General features: G+C 38.1%; 2 protein-coding genes across 2 annotated transcripts; both read left to right on the top strand.

Moving 5' to 3' along the window:
- Positions 1-6,114: 6,114 nt before the first annotated feature.
- Positions 6,115-7,079, top strand: LOC101525923 (olfactory receptor 52N4-like). The gene is given in 2 exon segments (XM_012928314.3): positions 6,115-6,223; positions 6,226-7,079. Coding segments are annotated over 2 exon segments (963 nt in total).
- An 8,979-nt stretch (positions 7,080-16,058) lies between these two features.
- Positions 16,059-22,616, top strand: LOC101526171 (putative olfactory receptor 56B2). The gene is made up of 2 exons (XM_004590099.2): positions 16,059-16,995; positions 22,528-22,616. The coding sequence occupies exons 1-2, from the start codon at positions 16,059-16,061 to the stop codon at positions 22,614-22,616; spliced, it is 1,026 nt and encodes a 341-aa protein (XP_004590156.2).

Genomic DNA, 22,616 nt, shown 5'->3' with positions numbered 1-22,616 from the left:
ATTTCCCTTACCTCCACCCTAAATCCCCTCTCCTCCACGGAGTTCCCCCATACCATTACCATAGTACAGTTCCTCATAAACTGTCGTATCTCCATCATTGCAGGCATGGACAATGGCAGAGTCTAGCATCCTACTATTAAGCCATAGTCAACAGTTTCACTGGTAGTCCATCTTTTGCAGATATACTCTTAAATACACTTTTTAAAGATTTATTTATTTGAAAGGCAGATTTACAGAAAGAAGAGGCAAAGAGATCTACCATCTCCTAATTCAGTCCCCAAATAACTACCAACAGCTAAAGCTGAGCTGATCTGAAGCTAGTAGCCAGGGGCTTCTTTGCGGTCTCCTACATGGATGCAGGATCCCAAGGGCTTGGGCTATCCTTTCTAGACCATAAGCAGAGAAATGGATTGGATATTGGGCAGCTGGGACATGAACCAGCACCCATATGAGATGCCTGCACCTGCAATTGGAGATTTAGCCCATTGAGCCACCATCCCAACTCTTGAGTTTGGTGGTACTGCCTTCTCTTTCCCTGAGAACTTTCGTTATTTGCTTTCTTTGAACAGACTAAGAGAGACATTTAGTTAATGTCCACACACAAACACTATCAGGCAGGTGCTTCCAAGCTATGTACTTATGCACCTGCTGAGCAGTCTTTTTAGGTCTTCGACATGATTTGCATATGATCTCTTTGTGACATGATCTCTTGCTTCCACTGCCACTACCCTTTAAGTGTAGATTGTACTATAGTCAATCTTGAGGAGTTTAGTTCAAATTAGTCCTATGGGCTATCTAAACATATTCTTTTTTTCCCCAGTTCTTATCAAAATTTAAGAATTTCTCCTTCCAGATATCTATGGGTACTGTTAACAATGATTAAATCAAGAAAACTTTCCACTAATGTTCACCTCTTGGGTGCCTGTTTTTCTGTCTACCACACGTAGTCCATTCTGCTACTTTATGTCATGGACCTTCAGTGGAAGCCCATACACACTGTTCCAAATGTTAAGGAACTTAATCTTATGGCATAAAATGATATTTAGAAATCCTCTGAACTAGGCTAGCATTGTAGCATAGTGGATAGAGCTATTACCTGTGATACTGCAGCCATACAGATGTCATTTTGAATCCCATTTCAAATGCAGTTTCCTGCTAAATAGAGCTGGAAAAGTCAGTGAAAATGGCACAAGTCTTTTGGCCCTTGCACTCTTATGGGAGACGAACAAGAAGCCTCTGGCTCCTGGCTTCAGTAAGGCCTAGCATTGACTGGCTCAAGTGGTCACTTAAACAGTAAACTATAAGATGAAAGATGTTCCTCTCTCTCCCTCTCTCTCCATAACTCTGAAATGAGTAAAATACATCATTTTTAAAAAGTCATTGCTTTCCAAGAGGCTGATGCATGTCATCCCTCATGAAAATTTATCAGTGTTCTGATCCAACAGCATTCCCATTTTTCAAAGAAAAAATAAGCATGGATAAAGTCTTCAAGCTTTATTTTTTAAGTGCCAGACCTTAAATTGTTGCTGAGACTAAAGCTACAAAACCATGTTCTCTTCAGGTAAGACTGCTCCTACTTGACCATCTTGACAAGAATGTTTATAACACTTAGGGGTGGCATGCACTTGGTTAAAACTGATTGTTTGCTTGAACTAAACCTAATCAATAACAGAAGTTAAGAGAGACACTCAGCTCTTGAGTTTTTGGTTAAAAAATAACACACTCATTCTTCAATCTATTCACCCATCCTCAAACCAAAACACTATATCCCCTTTGCCACAGCATTGTATCTAGATAGTATCGAACACACACACACACACACACACACACACACACACACACACACACACACAAAAACATTTAGATCCAAACAGAAGATCTAAGTTAGATTTGAAGATCCACCTCCTCATCAGATACTGTAGAATCAATCTCATCATATGCAGATCCCCATTTTGAGAAAATGTAACTTTCCTTATGGGGCTTTATAAATAATATTTATAAATAATATTCTTCTCACCAGATATTTAATGAGTCTCCTAAGCATATTCCATTCTGTTTCTGCATGTCTCTTCTCTTTACATTTTGCTCTTTGGAAATTATGGGCTGCTGTCAAAAAAATTACTTTTCTTCAAAAATTTGCTTTATCTTCTTCTTTTAATAGAAACCAGACTACACTATGAGCTTTTTGCATTCTGTATGATGAAATTAAAGCTACTCCTAGAACTATGTCACTGTTCACAACTGTAGATCTTCAGAGTCAGGAACCTATTAGATACTCTTGCTCCTTACTGTGCTGTCCATGTTTATTTCTCTTTCCACTGTAAGGACCCAAGTCTCTTTGAAACACAAGTTGTCAGACCATTCTATCTTTTTCCCCCTTCATTAATACACACATTCCACATCAGAAAACCTAGGTGCATGTAGCAGATAATAAAAATTTTCATGTGATCTTGTTACCAAACACATAAAACAAGTACAGAAACGAGTTCTTGATGGGAAGTTCCCTTTGCTTTTAATGCTCTCCACATTCCTATTCTTAACAAACCGATAGGCAGTTCAACCTTATTCTTGCTTTTCTCCTTTTACCTATGCTATGGCATTCCTGTATTTTAAAATCATTTCTTCTATTTAAGCAATTCTCACTTTCTTTTGTCATCATGAGATTTCAGGATTTGCCAAAACCACCTTGTCATGATTGATATGATCTTATCCTCTGGGCTCTTTGTTCCTTCACTAAATCCACGATAACCTTACCCAACGTTCAGAAAAGAAGCAGTCCTTGCAGATATTGGAGAGCAGTTTGCTGGGTGGCTGAGGAATAAATGTCAGTTAAATAGACTCAATAGAGGCTACAGAGAGAGATTGCAGGACAAAGAGTCTTACTCAAAGAAAGGGAGACAGGAGTAGCTGCTTTCATTATTTAAGTCAAAACTTACTGGGAAATGTTTTATTATATTCTTCCTACTGCTCTCCTTCTGGCAATCAGAGCAGTGCCTTTTAGAAACCACAACTTGAATCCGCCTGTGTCACGCTTTATGAAACATTGCTCTCTTTTCCTGTTGAGCTGAGAAGCTTCCTGTCCACTGTGACCTTCTTACTGTAGTTCTGTCCTGCAACACAAGACAAGCCTTCTGTCAAAGGCAGGCTAGAGCTCTGTGTTCAAGAAGAGAATGTTTCACTCCATTACTGCATCTTCCAGGAACCCTGGAACCTCCTTGATGCTCCAGAGGTTAAGGATGGTGGGAGGGTAGCATAGGTAAGTAGTTCATTCTGAGATCCCACGGGACTACTTATCGAATGACACCATCACCTGATGAGTAGCTCCCACAGGGTACTTCTGCACACTCCCAGTTTTCAGTTAATGATATGATGATGATGCTTTGCGATTCTCACATTGGATATAAAGTTTGGTCAAGCAGAAAATGGTTTTCAATATCATGGTACTACAATGTTGAAATATCTCACATTATGATATGAATGAATAAACAGTGCTTTTAGTCAAGGTTATGCATACAGCCGTCTTTATTGCATATTCTTGAACTTTGATCCAGAAATATTTTTCATTTCACACATTCTTGATGTGGTTTATCTTTACTAATACACAATATCTCTTCTTGGATCACAATGGCATTTTCTGTTAAGTTGATCAACAAGTCAAGTGAATTTTCTTTCCATAGATTCAGTTACAAAGTTGACTTATTTTACGTTATGCATGTAAGTGTTTTGTGATTTCTATGTGCTTTAATAATTAGACATACTTAGTTGAGGGCTTTTTATTTAATGTCATGGTAGCATAAGTTATAAAAAGAAAAATGTGCCAGTTGCTTCCTTTGTGGTGTTAACGTTTTTGTGCTGATTTTTCCTGTTTGTCAGTATCATTAAGATAGATCTCTGCAGGATAAGAATCTGATATCATGTAAGTTACACACAAGAATATTAAGAATGTAGCTTTACTTTGTTGAGAATTTGTGATTATGAAATGATATTTCATTTATATTTAAATATATTTATAGCCAATTTGAGCAATTCATTAGGAGCTATAATCCTTTCTGTTTAGTAATGACAGTTATGTCATATAAATGTTTATGTCTGTTTTTGGTCTTTTGCTTCAGATAATTCTAATGGGACAAATATTCCCATGGTGTTTTGTTGGTTGATTAGTTTATGCCCTTTATTTTTCCTAAAAATTTAATTATTTTTCAGGTTCAATAGAACTGTTTTTTTATTTTGAGTTTCATATAATGAGCATATCTAATTTTATATATTCCTGGTATTGCATTCTTCTTCCAGGCTTATGATGTGATATTCTCATCAATCATATTTCTAAGTATATTACTCCAATGTTTCTCATAATTTTTTGTCCATCTTTTTGTATTGACATTGCACATTATGATTTTTGAACTTTTTACTAAATTAATGAATTCCCTAATGATTCTCTTATGCTTTCTGTGAAAATGGCCATATCATTATGTTTTTATTCTGCTTATTATTGTTATTTTTTTCATTGTGTGCCTGTGACCTCCAGTACAATGTTCAACATGAAAGGGCTTGGGCTGATAGGTTTACTTTTTTGTATTCTTGTTTTGAAAACAACCAGAAATGCATCTAAATTTTAACATTTTATGTTTCCTCGACTGCTTTCCCAGGCCACAAGCAGGGAGCTGGATGGGAAGTGGAGCTGCCGGGATTAGAACGGGCACCCATATGGGATCCCGGGCGTTGAAGGCGAGGACTTTAGCCGCTAGGCCACGCCGCCGGGCCCCCAAAAATAAATCTTTTTTAAAAGGAATATAAACCAAATATCAGGGTAACAAATAAGAAAGCAAGAAATATTGGGTATGTCAAGATATTATTGAATTAAAAATATTAGATGAAGAAATTTTCCTGAGGCCAAGTCAATAACTGTCTTTAGTAATGTATAGAAAACTGAAAGTTGTTATTTTTTCATGCACCTTTTTTTTTTGGCAAAAAAACAGAAAATTCCAGAGGACAATGGCTGAAGGTGAAGCAGGGAGACTGTTAGCAAGAATAAAAGAAATGATCTGGTACTGTTGATAAATTTGACTTATTAGCAACATAACCTGTCACCCAATTCTGATGGGACCCTTATTCTGATAAAAATTCAAAAGTATTCCTGCAAATGCAAGACATGATACACAAAAGGACAGGAAAGTCCTTAGAACGTGAAAAGCCTGTATCACAAGCTTCATTAACTTTAATTCACCAAACCTGATGAAGCAATAAATCCTTTCATAATTCCAAAATGCTTTGTACCAAGAAAAACCACCAGTACTAATTAGGAAGAATTGAAAATCCATATCATGTTTGTTGATCATCAGTAACATCAATGGGCATAATAAAGCCATTAGTGACATAATAAATCCACCTTCCGTTGGACCATATTCATCAAGAAATGTATGCAATTAAGATACCCTGGGCCCGGCGGCGTGGTCTAGCGGCTAAAGTCCTCGCCTTGAAAGCCCCGGGATCCCATATGGGCGCCGGTTCTAATCCCGGCTGCTCCACTTCCCATCCAGCTCCCTGCTTGTGGCCTGGGAAAGCAGTTGAGGATGGCCCAATGCATTGGGACACTGCACCCGCGTGGGAGACCCCGAGGGGGTTCCAGGTCCCCGGCTTCGGATCGGCGCACATCGGCCCGTTGCGGCTCACTTGGGGAGTGAAACATCGGATGGAAGATCTTCCTCTCTGTCTCTCCTCCTCTGTGTATATCTGGCTGTAATAAAAATGAATAAATCTTTAAAAAAAAAACAAAGATACCCTGACAGTAACACTGTTAGGAAAATCATGACAACTATGCTTGCAAATGAGTCTTTGAGGATGAGAAACTTTTAAAATATCAATATGGAATCAGTGTCTATGATAAGTTATTCCAGAAGAAATGGTTAAATAAAGCAGTAAATTAGTCATGAACAAAAATTAATCAACCAGATTATTTTTGAACATTCATAAAACAATTATTTGGCCATTAACATATGTTATGTAATTTTTAAATGTTGGGGAAACAGGAGGCAGCAACCACAAATTATGTTTTTTTATTCTTTTTGTCTCTAGGAAACCCCGCAGAAGTTTTAAGTCGTATTATTATCGCTGATCATGGTAAGCCTAAATAAAACAGACTTGACCCCAGTTTCATTTATTTTGCATAGAGTTCCAGGACTGGAGGACATGCACATCTGGATCTCCTTCCCATTTTGCTCCATGTATGTGTGGCTTTGGTTGGGAATTGTGGACTCCCCTACCTCATCCACTACGAGAACTCCCTGCACAGGCCCATGTACTACTTTTTGGCCATGCTTTCCCTTACTGACCTGGTCATGTGTTCCAGTTCAATCCCTAAAGCACTCTGCATCTTTTGGTTTCATCTCAAAGAAATTGGGTTTGATGAGTGCCTGGTCCAAATGTTCTTCATCCACACTTTCACAGGGATGGAGTCAGGAGTGCTCATGCTGATGGCCCTGGACCGCTAGGTGGCCATCTGTTACCCTCTACGCTACTCAACCATCCTCACCAACGCTGTCGTTGCCAAGGTTGGACTTGCCACTTTCCTCAGAGGAGTGCTGCTCATCATTCCCTTCATTTTCCTCACCAAGCGTCTCCCCTTCTGCCGAGGCAATGCAATTCCCCACACTTACTGTGACCACATGTCTATGGCCAAGTTATCCTGCGGCAACATCAAGGTCAATGCCATCTATGGACTGAAGGTAGCCCTCCTGATTGGGGGCTTTGATATCCTGTGTATCACAATCTCCTACACCATGATCCTGCGGGCAGCGGTCAGCCTCTCTTCAGCGGACGCTCGGCAGAAGGCCTTCAGCACTTGCACTGCCCACATCTGTGCCATTGTTTTCTCCTATAGCCCAGCCTTCTTCTCCTTCTTTTCCCATCGCTTTGGGGGCAACATTATCCCTCCATCATGCCATATCATTGTGGCCAACATTTACCTGCTCCTTCCTCCCACTATGAACCCTGTGGTCTATGGTGTGAAAACCAAGCAGATACGAGACTGTGTTCAAAGGATCCTTTCTGTTTCTAAGGACATAACATCCCATGGCATATAAGAAGACTTTTGCCAGGAGTAAGAAGACAAGTAATATTAATTATTATTATTTCTATCTCTACATTTAGGCAGGAACTGGTAAAATTTTTCTTTGAGATCGTGTGATCACATAAAAAGAGATTGTTGAATAATGCAAAACCCAGCATATGCCTTGAGAAGCTGTACTTCACTCTCATGCTACAAAGCTTTTTATGAATGCATCACCTACTCATTTCTCTGAAGAGCTAGTATAATAGATAGCTAAACCAAGTTTTCCTTAAACTAACCAAAAAGAAAACTGATTAAAATGGAAGTATCTTGGGGCAGATATTTGATCTAGTAGTAAGCTCTTATTTGAGAGGCCCATATCCCACACTAGAGTCTACATGTGAGTCTCTGCTCTGCTACAATTCCAACCTCCTGATACATCTTGGGAGGTACCAGGTGAGAGTTCTAGTAGGAACATTCCATTTAAGATTGACATCAGTTAGGGCTGAGCATGGGGTCCTTACCATGGCATGCTCAGACATTGTTTTAGAGCCAGTAAGAAAAATGGGACAGAAAAAGCAGAGTAATTGGAGATGGATCAGAGGTGGTTCAAGGAAAGGAAGACAACTGAACATTCAGACAGTGATGACTGGAAGACCAATAGCATAAAAGAAGACTCAGAATTGCAGTGGCCTGCAGCTGAGTTTATTGTAGCAATGAAAAGCTGCGGGTCTGAAGGTAGGAGTCCTCCTAATCAGCGGCTTGAATCCCTGGATGGTTTCACATAGTAGTCGTTGTCCCAGTTGGTGTTAGACCCAAGCTTGTCTGTGGAGGTGGGTCTGTGGGCCTTCAGAGGGCCAGACTTTTGCTCTGCCTTGATGGATCCAGGCAAAGTATTTTGAAATTCTTTCAATGTGTTATCCAGATTTAATTAGTTAATTCTTTAATTACAGTATATTTTTTCTGGATTCTCCTTTCTTCCCTCACAAATTATTTTGGTAGCATGTATATTAAATTCTGAGCTAACTGCACATACGCTATTAAATCCTAATTTTATTCTATTACATAGTAAAATAAAATGTTTTATTAATACTAATTTTGGGGGATTGAGACATTTTTTTAAGTCAATTGTGTTTATTTGAAAGATTGAGTTCTGGGTGTAGAGGGTAGGTAGAGATTGGTCTTCCAGGAGCTTATTCCAAGTCTTCACACAAGGGTACAGGAGCCCAAGCACCAGTTTCTGCTGGTTTACCAGGTATATTAGCAGGAAACTGAAGAAGCTGGCACTCAAACCTGTTACTCATGGAATGCCAACAGTGAAGGTGGAGTCTTAATATGATAAGGCACAGCATCAGTTCCAAGAATTAATTTTTAATTTTTATTTTATTTTTATTTTAAAGGAAGATTTACAGAGAGAAGGAGATGCAGATAGAAGTCTTCCATCCATTGGTTCATTCCCAAATCACCACAATGATCACAGCCATGCCAATGTTTTTTTTTTTTTTGAAGATTTATTCATTTTATTACAGTCAGATATATACAGAGGAGGAGAGACAGAGAGGAAGATCTTCCATCAGATGTTTCACTCCCCAAGTGAGCCGCAAAGGGCCGGTGCGCGCCAATCCGAAGCCGGGAACCAGGAACCTCTTCATGGTCTCCCACACGGGTGCAGGGTCCCAACGCATTGGGCCGTCCTCAACTGCTTTCCCAGGCCACAAGCAGGGAGCTGGATGGGAAGTGGAGCTGCCGGGATTAGAACCAGCGCCCATATGGGATCCCGGCGCGTTCAAGGCGAGGACTTTAGCCACTAGGCCAAGCCGCCGGGCCCACAGCCATGCCAATGTTAAGCTAGGTGCCAGGAGCTTCTTCCGGGTCTCCCATGTGGATAAAGGAGCCCAGAGATTTGAGCCATCCTCCGCTGCTTTCCCAGAGCATAAGCAGGGAGATGGACAGGAAGTGGAGTAGACAAATCCAGAACTGGCATCCACATGGGATGCCAACATTGCAAAGTGGAGGATTTTCGAGTGAGCCACTCTGCCAGCCCTTCAAGAGTAAGTGTTTTGTTAAAAAAAATATTTTATTTGCTTTGAAAGCCAGAGTTACAAAGAGAGAAGAGATGCAGAGAGACATCTTCCACACACAGGACACTCGTCAGATGGCTACAATGCCCAGCCATGAATCAAATAGAATCCAGGAACTTCCATTGGGTCTCCCCTGTGAGTGACCAGGGCCCAAACACTTGAGCATCCTTCTATTCCTTTTCACAGATGGTAGGTAAGAAACTGAGTTGGAAATGAAGCAGCTGGGAGATGAACCAGCACTAATATGGGATGCTGGCGCTATACCACAATGACAGCCCCAAGAATTGATGTTGTCTAGTAATAGTAGGAAGGTACATCATAAACACTCCATGAATACGCATCTTTATTGATAAACTTAAGTCATGAAAATTTACAAAATACCATGGAGTTTTGAGTTGTGAATATTTGTGTGAGGCTAGGCCAGGGGATGAAGGACTTGATTAAATTCTGAAGGGGATTCCTCAAGTTATCTATGGAGAATCAGGGTACACCACAGCCTGTCAGAGTTCAGAATCTTGTCTCCCCTTTTTCTTCATGGAATGGAGCACAGACTATCTTAGTCAAGAACTCCAAGACTCTAGCCCCTTGGTGGCTTCTCAATTTTCCTCTCATTACAGTTTTTGCTTTAGAATTTATCAACCCAAATATTTTTAGTGTTTTTCCTTACTAAAAACTAGACAGGACCCAGCATGATAGCCTAGTGACTAAATTTTCACCTTGCATCTGCTGGGGTTCCATGTGGGTGCCAGTTCACATCCTGGCTGCTCCACATCCTATCTAGCTCCCTCTGTGGCCTGGGAAAGCAGAGGGTGGGTCAAAGCCTTGGGACCCTGCACCCCTGTGGGAGACCTGGTGGAACCTCCTGGCTTCGGAATGGCTCAGCTTTGGCCATTGTGGTCACTTGTGGAGTGAACCAGTGGACAGAAGCTCTTTCTCTGTCTCTCCTCTCTGTGTATCTGCCTTTTCAACAACAACAACAAAAACAAAAAATTTTAAAGCATTTATATGTTTATTTAAGTAATTTTTTAAAAAGAGAGAATTGGACAAATCCCAAAATACAAGCAAAAAAAATCCCTGTGTAATTTCATATTGAGAAAACTTAATACTCAAAATGGCTTCACATCTTATTTTTCCCCTAAAAAGACTTTCCCAAGGTTTCTTCAAAGAGAAAGTTTGTCTCCAAAACTTTATTTAAATCTCTTTTTTATGCCTATGTTTAATAAATCTAGATCCACCAAACCCAAATTAAGATCTTGACTATCTGATGTGATTTCAGTACTTTCCCCTAATTACATCCTCCCGCCCCTGCCTTCTCCTCTGGGTTTTTCTGCTTTGGGACTGACCTGGAATTTATAACTAGTGAACTGGCTGTCTTTCCACTTCAGCAGGCCCCAAGATTCTCTACACTAGTCATAAAATCCTAGAGCCCATCTTCAACAGCTGTCAACCAACTCACACTGAAGGTCAATTTACTTAAGAAAAATCCCCACAGTAAGTACCTGGTAGTGGCCAGAGCCAGTCCTACTTATCATTTGTAAAATTCTGGGGATGTCTCATAAAAGTTATGTTAGAAGCATTTGCATCATAATTCTCAGTGACCTTGCACTCCAAACAAATTAACCTGAATATTGAACGTGTTACCGAATTTGTTAAGGAAAAGTGGTCAGTATTCTATAATCATTATGCTCAAACACATGAAATTAGGTTAAAGTATTTTAACAGCCAATTTTCTTTAGAATCACATTCATCATTTTTTCATATTATGTCTTGTTGTATGTTTTGGGTCCTAAAGATGCTTCAGATGATTCTCCAAACATCCTATTTTGGTGGCTCTGCTATAAACCTAGCTCTCCAGCTCTACTAAACTTCTACGCATACCCATTAACATTTTGACTTCTAATGAGCACTTTCCTTAATCAGGCCTTGACAGCTACCATCCTAAGGCAGCAGCCACATAGGACCAGGCTGAAACATTACTCTTGTCATTTGGCAAAGATTTTAGGCACTTTAATAAAATGTAACCTTAACACAACACTAGGAACCGAAAATCAAGCATCTTACTTTATAGCATAGAACCAATTATTATAGAGATTAAGCCAAGTGCCCAAGCTGATAGGGCCGCATAATGCTGCGTTTTCATCCAAAGTGAATTTTTGCTGAATTGTATCTCTGATATTCAAAGGGAAACTGTGGAAGTGAAAGAACACTAATATTCCTTGGTCTAACTGTCAAGAAATCTGCATGTTTAACACATAGCAATGAATAAATTAACACAATTCTCTACGAGAAAAAAAGCACTATATGGTTCTTGCTTAGTTTTTCATGTGTTAAAAGGTATATTTTAAAGTTTTCTGTTATTTCAATCCAGATCACAATTTTTTTTTACTTTTTTTAATTTATTTATTACTTTTAATTCATTAATTACATTGTATTATGTCACACAGTTTTTTTTTACTTTTTTTTATTAATTATTATGCATTATGTGACAGTTTCATAGGCTCTGGGATCACAATGTTTTTAAGACTAGACTAGCTACCAGTTTTTATTTTATTTGTTAGCATTTGGAGCATAGTCACCATAATAAATAGTAATTGAGATAATAAATACTTCCCCCTTTTCAGCAGATAATATTTTCATACATAACATTCTTTAAGAAGCTTTTTTTCCAACAGGTTTCTATTGATAATTTTAAGCTTTTGTTTATTTGGAATGTAGAATTACAGAGAAGGAGAAGCAGAAGCAGAGAGAGTAGTCTTCCACCTGCTGGCTCACTCCCCAAATGGGTGCAGTGGCCAGTTTGGGGGCAGGCTAAAGCCAGGAGCCAGGAGTTTCACTTGGGTCTCTCACGTGGGTGTAACGCCAAGCACTTCTCCCATCTTCCATTGCTTTCCCAGGCACATTAGCTCAAGCTGCAATGGAAACGGAGCAGCCAGGACTGGAACTGAAGACCATAAAAGATGCCTATGCTGCAAGTCCTGGCTTAACCTATTATGCCATACTTATGGCCACTATATACATATTTTTAAAGATTTGTTTCTTTTTTTTTTTTAATTGGAAAGGCAGATATACAGAGAGAAGGAGATACAGAGATCATCTGTCTGCTGGTCCATTCCCCAAGTGACCACAATGACCTGCGTTGAACTGATATGAAGTCAGGGTCCAGGAGCTTCTTCCAGGTCTTCCATGAGGATGTAAGTAGGGTCCGAAGGCCTTGGGCTGTCCTGGACTGCTTTCCCAGGTCACAAGCAGGGAGCGGGAAAGGAAGTGGAGCAGCCAGGACAGGAGTCTGTGCCCATACAGAATCCCAGCACATGTAAAGTGAGGATTGAGCCACTAGGCCATCATGCCAGACCCAACTATATTGATTTTTTTAAAAATATAAATGGAATCAAATGCTCCTCTGATATGTTAGTCCTTACTGTATTTTCATTTATGTTAAAAATATTTTAAAGCTTTTATCTGGGATAATTATTTTTTATTGCAAAACTGAGCCAAAATATGCAGAGATTTTTCATTTATTTCCTGGCTGCACAATGTGTTTATTTCGTTTAATTTTTAATGAAGCGAATTTCAACTAATTGTGATTAAATCATACTTGCAAAGCGGAGGCTCTGGTACAACAGGTTAAGCTGCTGTCTACAACACCAGCAAGACAGAGCTGAAAGTGCAAGTCCTGGCTGCTTCACTTCTGATCCAGCTCCTAGCCTGGGAAGCAGTGGAAGATAGCATAAGTTCCTGGGCTCCCACTACCCTTGTGGCCGACTTGCATGAAAATCCTGGCTCCTGGCTTTGGTCTGATCAAGTCATTGAATATTTTCTATATATTTCCAACTTCAATTTATCTCTTTTCAATCAGCTAAAATACATTTTACACTTTCTAAAATTGTACATAGTTTCTAAATGTTCAATATTGTATCAGAAGTTTTCATTATCTTCTTTATTGTCTTAACTTTTTCTATAAATGTCATCTCAAATTATTATTTTTGTTTGCTTTCAAAAATTTCTTAAATTTTGTGTATTATATTGCCGGAGTCCAGCTCCAGCCGAGAGTTCGGAGCTCGGGAAGGGTGCGTGGAGTCTGCGATAAAGAAAGACACAGGCACTGACACTTGATGCGTTCTCACAACCATCCAAGAAAAAGCTGTCCTTTTTATTTACTCAAAACCTCACAAGCTTCTGCACAAGCAACTAATTGTTCTATTTTTTTACTTCAAGACTAAGGGGGCATGTACAGACATTCGGTCATTCCGTCTGCACTTCAGGGCTAAGCAGGTGCCCCTAGAGATAATTCTTTAAAACACTGTATTCATATTCTTCAAAGCAAGCCATTATTCACTCTTCAACAGTAGCCATGGAGCGGCAGCCAGGACTCCAAGGCCAAGGCACATGCGATTACCTGCTAATCAGTAGTACATTCCTACCACATTTCTATTTCTACAACTTGCCCATTATTCAATGGGAAAATAGTTTACAAGGGAAAAAATATAAATCTAAAAACAAAAATTACCAATATTAAATCCCTCTACAACTATAGACCCTATAACCCCATAAACAATAAAACAATAATCAAAAGCCCTTTTCTTTAATAAAAGCATCCTTAATTCCTCTAGCTAAAAATGATAAAAGCGGCTAAAACAGCTACATTTTCTGTGCTCCAAAAAATTGCAAAAACAGGCTAGCCTATAAAATAACAATAACTATACTTATTGCCATAGCAATTTCAGCTCTCACTCCCATCACTTGCATTCCCGTGGGTCCACTGGGTGCTACCTGACTGGCCAGGCCCTGGAAAGGAGGCAGATCCGCCTCACCTGTGACCTTCTGTCTTCCTGCTGCCTTCTGGCCTTGAACCAGTCATTATTTTAGGGCAGGGCACTCGTGCAATGCTCCCAACATTATATGATTCTAAATTATGAATTTTTCATTTTAGAGAGCTATTATGCTTTACTAATTCTAATAACTTAGTACCTCAATTTTATTCTTTTTATCTGGAATGATCTACTACAATTCTTCATATTAAGTGATCCATTCACTATTTAATAAGTACTTTTTATTTGTAATTAAGTACTTAAAGTTATACATTTATTTAATAACTTCTTAACCTTATTTTATGATTTTAAGAGTCCTTTTCCACTATTTTTGTGGTTTCTGCAAAAACTGTTTTATTTTATATTTGGTTCATCTATAATTTCAAACTTTTGCTAAATTACTCAAAAAAGTTATATTTCTTTTGTCATTGTGGATTTTTGTGTTTTGCTTTATGATATTAATTCTTTATGGTATGTTTCTTTGTTATTTCTCATTTATTGTATTAGACCATCACTAGTAACCATACTTTTTACATACTTACATATCCATAGTTTCTTATTTTTTGCATGAAGATTTATATTTAGATACTTTGTTACAAAATTGCCAATGGTACTATCAGATCTGTCTTATTACCAACATTTGTTAATTCATTTCAAGAAACACATTTGAAAAGTATCCCATCTGTGAATTTGTCACTTTCCACTTGAATGTCCTTTCCTTCTGAAGGGTGTGTTTAAGTTTGGGCTGTTCACAAACACTGCATTATCCTGCCAGTAGTTTTTTGTGTCATGTTATAATTACTACTTAAGCTGAGGTATGACTTTCCTATCAGCAGCTGACATCTTTAAACTGTTTTGCTTTTGTAAGAATACATGACACATTCTATGTTTTCGAACTTTGTATGTAGACCATCTCTCTCAGTCTTCTTTAAATTTAATCTGATGCTCTTTTAATCAGCTACTCTTTCAATTTAAAAAGATGCTCGTTCAATCAGCAATTGTAATCTCTAAGTATTATGTTTACAAATGTATATAACTTCTCTTTCTGACATTTTTTATTATGATTAACCAACAATTTTATAACTTTTCTTACCTTGATAAGACATCAGTTGTTCTTTTTCACCTCTTTGCTCTTTGGACAGGATTGTCTTTCTTATCTCTAACCTCTTTATTTTACATTTAAGAAATTTATTAAAGATATCTATTAAAGATATTTATTAAAATGTAAATGATATGATGAGAAAATGAAGATATTGAGCCTCCCAACAGTCTTAGGATCCTGGGTGATTCTTGCTGCAGCATTCCCATAGTGGCTGTCAAAGCTACCAGCAGTATGTGGAGTCTGAAAAAGCTGGGCTTGTAGAAGATGAGTATACTAGTGGTTGCCAAAGAATAGGGAGAAGAAAGGGAGAGGAATGAAAATATCGATCACTGGGTTCCAAAGTATCACTAGATACAAGTAAGGTTACATATAGATAATAATATACTTTATATCTTAAAAGAATAAACTAGAAGAATTTTGAATGTTTTCATCACATAGGAATATTTAACATTTGAAGAGATACATGTATTTGTCATGATTGGTATTACAAAATGTATGCATATATAAAACATTATATATAACAACTCGAAGTGTCTATAACTTGAAAAAAATAAATAACTTAGTAATCTGTTAAAATTTTTGTTTATTTTTCATTTTTACTAATGCAAATAGAATGGATTCCATTTATTCCATAGATATAGTTCTAAGAAGATAGCCATATTTTATTTTTAGGCTTGTGTATTTTTAAAAACTTTTCATTTCAGAATGTTTTTAGATTTATAAAACAAAAAATTATGATAGTTCAAAGAGTTCCTGTATGATCTACACTGAGCTTATCCTTGTCTTGCTTCTTAGTATGTCTGATATCTATGTCACAACCTACAAAGCACATTCAGCTTCCCTTATTTCTGATATCTCAGATTGGTGTATTTGTCACAGTAAATTAACCAACAAAGCTTCTCATTTGTTTGTTTGTTTTTTACAAATAAAAGAGTGTAGAAATTCCCTTTATCAATCCCATAAATAAAATTATTTAAAGCACAAGAGATACTAGTAACTGAATATTATTCTCCTAGAAAAGAATGGTCCAGGATCTTAGAGTTTCCAACAGCTCTACATTCCAGGTCTCAGAGTTCATCCTGATGGGCTTCCCAGGCATTCACAGCTGGCAGCACTGGCTCTCCCTGCCCCTGACCCTGCTCTACCTCCTAGCTCTCAGTGCCAACACTGTCATCCTGATCGTCATCAACAAGGAGGCAGCACTGCGCCAGCCCATGTACCATTTCCTGGGCATCCTAGCAGTGGTGGACATGGGCCTGGCTACCACCATCATGCCTAAGATTTTGGCCATCCTCTGGTTTGATGCCAAGGCCATCAGTCTCCCTGAGTGCTTTGCTCAGATGTATGCCATCCACTGTTTTGTGGCTATGGAGTCAGGCATTTTTGTATGCATGGCTATAGACAGATACGTAGCTGTTTGCCAACCTCTACGGTACTCATCAATAATTACTGATTCTTTTGTCATCAAAGTCAACTTGCTCATGGCTCTCAGAAACTTTCTTTCACCCATCTCAGTGCCTGTACTTGCTGCTCAGAGACACTACTGCTCTCAGGACCACATTGATCACTGTCTGTGTTCTAACCTTGGTGTTACTAGCCTAGCCTGTGATGACACGAAAATCAACAGTATCAACCAGATATTTCTGGCATGGACACTTATGGGAAGTGACCTGGGCTTGATTATTTTATCATATGCCTTGATTCTTCACTCTGTGCTGAAGCTGAAGTCAGTAGAAGCTGCATCTAAGGCCATGAGTACCTGCACATCCCATCTCATCTTGATCTTTTTCTTTTACACTGTCATTATTGTGATTTCTATTACTCATGCTGGAGGAATGAAATTTCCCCTAGTCCCAGTTCTACTTAATGTTCTGCATAATGTCATTCCTCCTGCCCTCAATCCAATGGTTTATGCACTCAAGAATAAAGAGCTCAAGCAGGGCATTATAAAATGTTTAGGTAAGGCCGCTAAAAAGAACTAACATGCAGCACCCACACACCTCTGGTATTTTTTTTCTTCATATCTATGCTTAAATTCTCCAACTTTGGCAGATGGTGAAAAATTTAGAAACAGAGAGCCCATATCAACTTTTCAGTAGCATCAACAGATGCTTAACAAAAGGAGGGCAACTAATATTTGGACTTCCTGGATTGCAAGCAAATTTTTTCATAACCAAGAGTAGCATGATGATGCTCATTTTTTCTCAGAGAATCCATGATCAATGCAAGTGGACATATGTTTCATTTTCTTCACTACTTGCTTTATATAGAACCTCCATAAAAATGTGAAATTTAGTGACTACAGCCAGCATTTTGCCAGTCTGTTCCTTTCAGCTGGACAATTTAGCCTTCTGACATTTGATGTAATTGCTGAGAAAGTAGGAGTTGACCAATTGATACAAATAGGTATTTTTCTAAGAAAATATTCCAATGAAACAAATACATACCAATGCTCAATAGCATTATTATCCATTATCCACTTGGCTAATCCCATCATGACCACAACACTATACCACCATGCCTCCTAAAATGACCGTACTTTTTCATATGTGGATATGGCATTTCTTCATGGAATCCATAAGTGTAATAGGAATACCTTAAGAGAATGACACTGATGGAGAACAGTCTTAACTTGAATAAAAATGCAAATATTTACAAGAATACAGACACAATGGAAAATATCTTGGTACTATTGATACGATGGCTGTGGGAAAGCAGTTAAGCAACAACACAGAAAGGCAGACAAATTTCCAGCAATATAGCGTTCAACTCTGAAGTTGATGTTCAAAATAACTCTTCAAGGAAGAGGTTGAACACTGATATTCTAAGTCATCTTGTTAGTCTAAAAGTAGAAGAAGGAACTATATGTATCTCCATACAGCAAAAAACTTAACATCAAAATGATGCATATGGGTAAGAGGGTTTATTTTTCACCCAAAATAGTAATTAAATGATCACAGATTCGTTAATAAGCCACATCATGGTAATTATTTTGCTATTTAATGTATCATGCAACATCATGTTGTAAATCTAATGTGTAAACCATTTTTAAAAGGTTAAACTTTGTTATATACTAAATTTAACAGGTTAAAATTTTGTAATATGAGTAATAGAAAATAAGAGACCAAATTGTAGTGAATGAAATAAAGTCGATAGTGCTGTAATATACATGAACTTTGAAAGCTGGATTCAGAACCCCATCCATGAAAAAAAAAATTGCAGGTTCCATGGTCTGAAGGTAGATTTCATGAGTCAGAGCTGGATTCCCTCAGTGGCCCTGACAGAGCAGTGGACAGCATATCCAGGTGCACTGCAATCCATTGGAGCCTGCAAAGAACACTTGGTACCATGACAGAGTACTGAACAAATTGGTCAACTACCCCAGCAAAGTGTTGGCAGTAAATATCTGGGAAAACAGAGACTCCGGGGTGGATTATATCAACCAGTGGATTTTGGAGGGATTTTGTTGTGTTTAGAGTGGTGAGATTGGCAGTAATTCAGAACTGTTGAGCTATTTAAACCTCTTGAGCAGACTCTCAGAGTATGCCCCACGTCGGGGACCCTGGGGTGGTGTCGGGTGGTTGTTCTCCATCCTAGGGTGCAGAGGCATCTGGGAGGCTGGGTGTGGTTTCTCTACTTGTCTCCCATTTACCCAGATACAAGAAGGAAATAACCCACCTTCCTGTAGCCCTTGACCCTTATCATCCTGGTCAACTATCATCAAAAATGAAAATAATTTTGAAAAGAAAGAAATGTAGTACTGATGATAGACACAAGGGACTATTTCTTCAGTACTCTATTTGACTCTCTAGAAAAGGTAAGTCCACATAAACAGAAAGCAAATTATTTCTTGCCAAGGAATGTAAGCAATTAATATGACATGGAGTTTCAGTTTAAAGTCAGGGAAATATTCTGCAATCACATAGTGATAATTACACAGCTCAGTGTATATATTGAAAGTCACACAGCTGTACATTTTAGAATTATTTCAATGACTAACTTCTAGAAACAACTTTTATCTCAATTTAGAAATATGAAAAAAAACAATAAAATTCATCTCTACTCATATACTGGTTTTCTGTAAAATAAAATCCGTGTCTAAGAATAAGGAAATGGAATATATGGTATGTCATTGTTTAGCCAAAATAATGTCAAATGATCTTTTGCATATGATTAGTTTATGTCAATTGAAACTAATGGAATGCGTTTTGAAATAGTATGTGCAAAGCTTTGTCATATGTAGGAATTATGCATTAAAGAATACAACAGGAGGTGAACCAAAAAAGTGACTAGATAAAATGCTCCAGACCCTTCCCGGGTCACTAGTCCCGCGGGAGGGCATGAAAACTAGGACGGGGCTGAGGTGGCTAGACAGAGTGGCACTCAACATCGGGAGGTCTGGATGGTTGAGTTGGTTAGATGTAACACTAAGTTTTAATACCCATTGACAAGTACAAGAGCCAAATGGGATGGGGGACAGACTGGTCTACTGCTACACATACTGGCAAACCAGGGTAAGGGGTGGGCCTGATGGTGGTTATTGTAGGTCGCCCCGACTAGGCTGCAGCTCCCACTGGTTGATGTAAGGGCTGAGTATGTGCTGGGCAGAACCAGACTGGACTGCAACACCCATTGGTTCCAGTGCAACTCGGGACCGAAAACAGAACCAACCCAGCAATTGCAACCACCAGCTGATCGGGGTGATGGATTGTGCTGGGCCCTGTGCTTGCTAGAACATACAAGAATCTAGTCTGGTAATACCTCAAGGTTTCTTTGGAGATCTCCCCAATCGAACTGCTGGACTCAGAACTCTAACCAAGAAAAGACAGAAGACAGAACAGGTCAATCATTCATCTCAGCTGTATATTGTTGGCAGTGAAATATGGGGCGAACGGAGACTTTATGATGGACCATATCAATCAGTGGACGACCTCGTCGAACGAAAATGGCAGCGATTCATAGCTAGAGAACTATTAAAACCACTCGAGCAAATATCTCAGAGCATGCCCCACATCCGGGACTTGGGGTGGGCGAGAAACCGGATGGGGCTTCTCCCTCAATATCCCCCTTTACCTCAGATACATGATGGAAACAATATGGACATAATAGTATTACCCACTTCCCTATACCCCCGAACCTTTTTTTTAACAGCAAATTAATTATGTAAAGATTGTCAACAACAATACAATAAAATTAAATTTAAAAAAAAGTGCTCCAGAAATCATTTTCTCTACGAAGAAATCAGTTTGGAAAGGTATTCATACCCCAATCATTTTTCACAAGAATTGAGTATGAGCATTACATAGCCCACTGTGGCATAAAACTAGAGTTTTTGAGGCCCCACATTTAAATAAATTTATAAAATGAAATATACATAATGTCTAAGCAATATCTTAATTGCAATATAACAAAAGCACAGAAAATGACACAAGTAATCAGGGACATGATGAATTTTCACATGAACTTCCAGGAAGAAGGAGTGCCTAAGGAGATCTCAAAGGAAGAAAAATGTTTTTCTCAGAATACGTGTTGGTTCACGCATGCCACATCCTATTCACTAAACTCAACGTAACCACTCTGTTGACTTTTCACAGCATTTGTTCGTTTTGCCTAATTGTGAAATTCTTACTCCCGGAATGACATCTTGTTATTAACTAAATAACCCACATACATATTTCTGTTGATTTTTTTCCATTATTGTTATCAATGATTCCTAAAATTACTATCTAATTCTTATGGTTTCTGTGAGTCTAGCCTTCATATTCTTATGAAGAGATGACAGAATCAATATTTTCCAAATGTTATCTGAACAATACCATTTTTCATTGTAAGTTTTTAAAATTTTGACACATAGTAATTGTACAGATTTAAGGGGCACATCATGATACTCTAATGTATGCACATAACATATAATGACCAGACACTGAAACACCAGCTGAAACATTGTGTTGGGAACATTCAAAATCTTCTCTATGATTCTGAAATATATAATGAGTTGTTACTCATCCTAGTTACCTTACCGTGCTCCAGGGAACATTTGAACTTATTCTTCCTAGTGCTCACTGATCTTCTCTGCATACGGAGCTTCCTTGCAAATCTTCCCAGATCCAGGGACCATGATCCTACTCTCGATTTTTAGAGCCACGTTTTTTTTAGTTTTTACATCTATACGAACATGAGCTTGACTTATTTCACTAAAAAAACTCCTCTAATTCCAAGTTTCTTCAAATGAAAGCATTTCATTCTTTTTTAATAATCGATTTGCATACATATACCATATTGTCTTCATACATGCATTTATGTATGAATGACTGGGTTGATCTTGGCTTTTTGAATAAGGTTAAAATATCATGTGAGTGCAAATGTGTCTTTGACAGATTTCATTTTCTTTGAATATATCCCCACTAGTAGCATTGCTGAATGACACTGCATTTCTACAGTTTTTAGGAATCTTCACACTTTTTCCTTAATGGTGATATTACCTTGCATTAACAACCGTATAAGAATTTCTCATTTTGTGCCTTGCCAGGATTTGCTAATTTTTTTAATTATAGTCATTCTAATTGGGATAACATTTTACCATGGGTTTAATTTTTATGGTTCTGGCAACCAGTGATGTTGATCTTTTTTTCACTTATTTTGGTCAGTTGTGTTCTTGTGAAAAACATTTTCTGTTGCCTGTTCTCAAAGTAAATATTAATTATACTTTGCTGTTGGGTTTTTTTGATCCTTATACTCACATATTCTGGCTATTAACCCAGTGTCAGATTAATAGTTTGCAAACATTTCTCTCCAATCTTCAGATTATGTCTTCACTCTAAGGATTATTTCCTTTGCTGTTTAGCTTAACAAACTGCTTCTTGTCAATTTTGGGTTTTGTGTGTGTGTTAACTTTTTTTTTTAATATATTTTCATCTATTTGAAAAGGAGCACACACAAGAGAGAAAACTTTCCATTCACTGATTCAAGTGCCTGCAGACACGGCTGGGAAAGGTTGAAGCTAGCCTGGAACCCTGTCTTGGTATTCCCATTTTTGAATTTGAACCATCATCAGTTTCCTGGAAAGTAAAACTGTCAGGACCCAAATGTGAACTCCAATACTGGTTTTTGCATTACAAGTGGTGGCTTATCAATTACACCAGAATATTGTCCCATTTTTTTTTTCATTACTCATGATTTTGGAGTCATAGCCCAAAAAATCTTAGCCCAAGTAGATGTCTTGTAACACTTTCTGGATTTTTTTTCTAGTAGTGTCATAGTTTTTGTCCTTACATTTAAGGCTTTGATTCCTTTTCAATTGAATTCCCTATGCAGTAAAAGATAGGAGAATAGTTCAATTCTTTTGCAAGTGAATATCCAGTTTTCCCAGGATTTGTCTGTTGCAAAAACTATTTATTGCAGAAATTATCCCTTCTTCAATATGTGTCTCTGGTGTCTTTGTAAAAAGTCAAGTAACTAACACTGTTTTTTTCTTTTGTTTTTCTCCTTCAGGTGAAAAATTGATGGAAACAAAAGAAATATACTTCACTGCCAAAAAGCAGCAACACATTGGTTCTGGTATCAAACAGACTTCATCCTAA

The sequence above is a fragment of the Ochotona princeps genome, chromosome 4 (genome assembly GCF_030435755.1).
Source record: "Ochotona princeps isolate mOchPri1 chromosome 4, mOchPri1.hap1, whole genome shotgun sequence".
Classification (NCBI taxonomy): domain Eukaryota; kingdom Metazoa; phylum Chordata; class Mammalia; order Lagomorpha; family Ochotonidae; genus Ochotona; species Ochotona princeps.
This window is presented reverse-complemented; position numbering and strand designations above follow the sequence as displayed.

Coding starts and splice junctions, on each gene's coding strand:
- LOC101526171 (XM_004590099.2), top strand. CDS start 16,059: ATGGTCCAGGATCTTAGAGTTTCCAACAGCTCTACATTCCAGGTCTCA. Junction 16,996..22,527: donor GGGCATTATAAAATGTTTAG/GTAAGGCCGCTA, acceptor TTTCTCCTTCAG/GTGAAAAATTGATGGAAACA.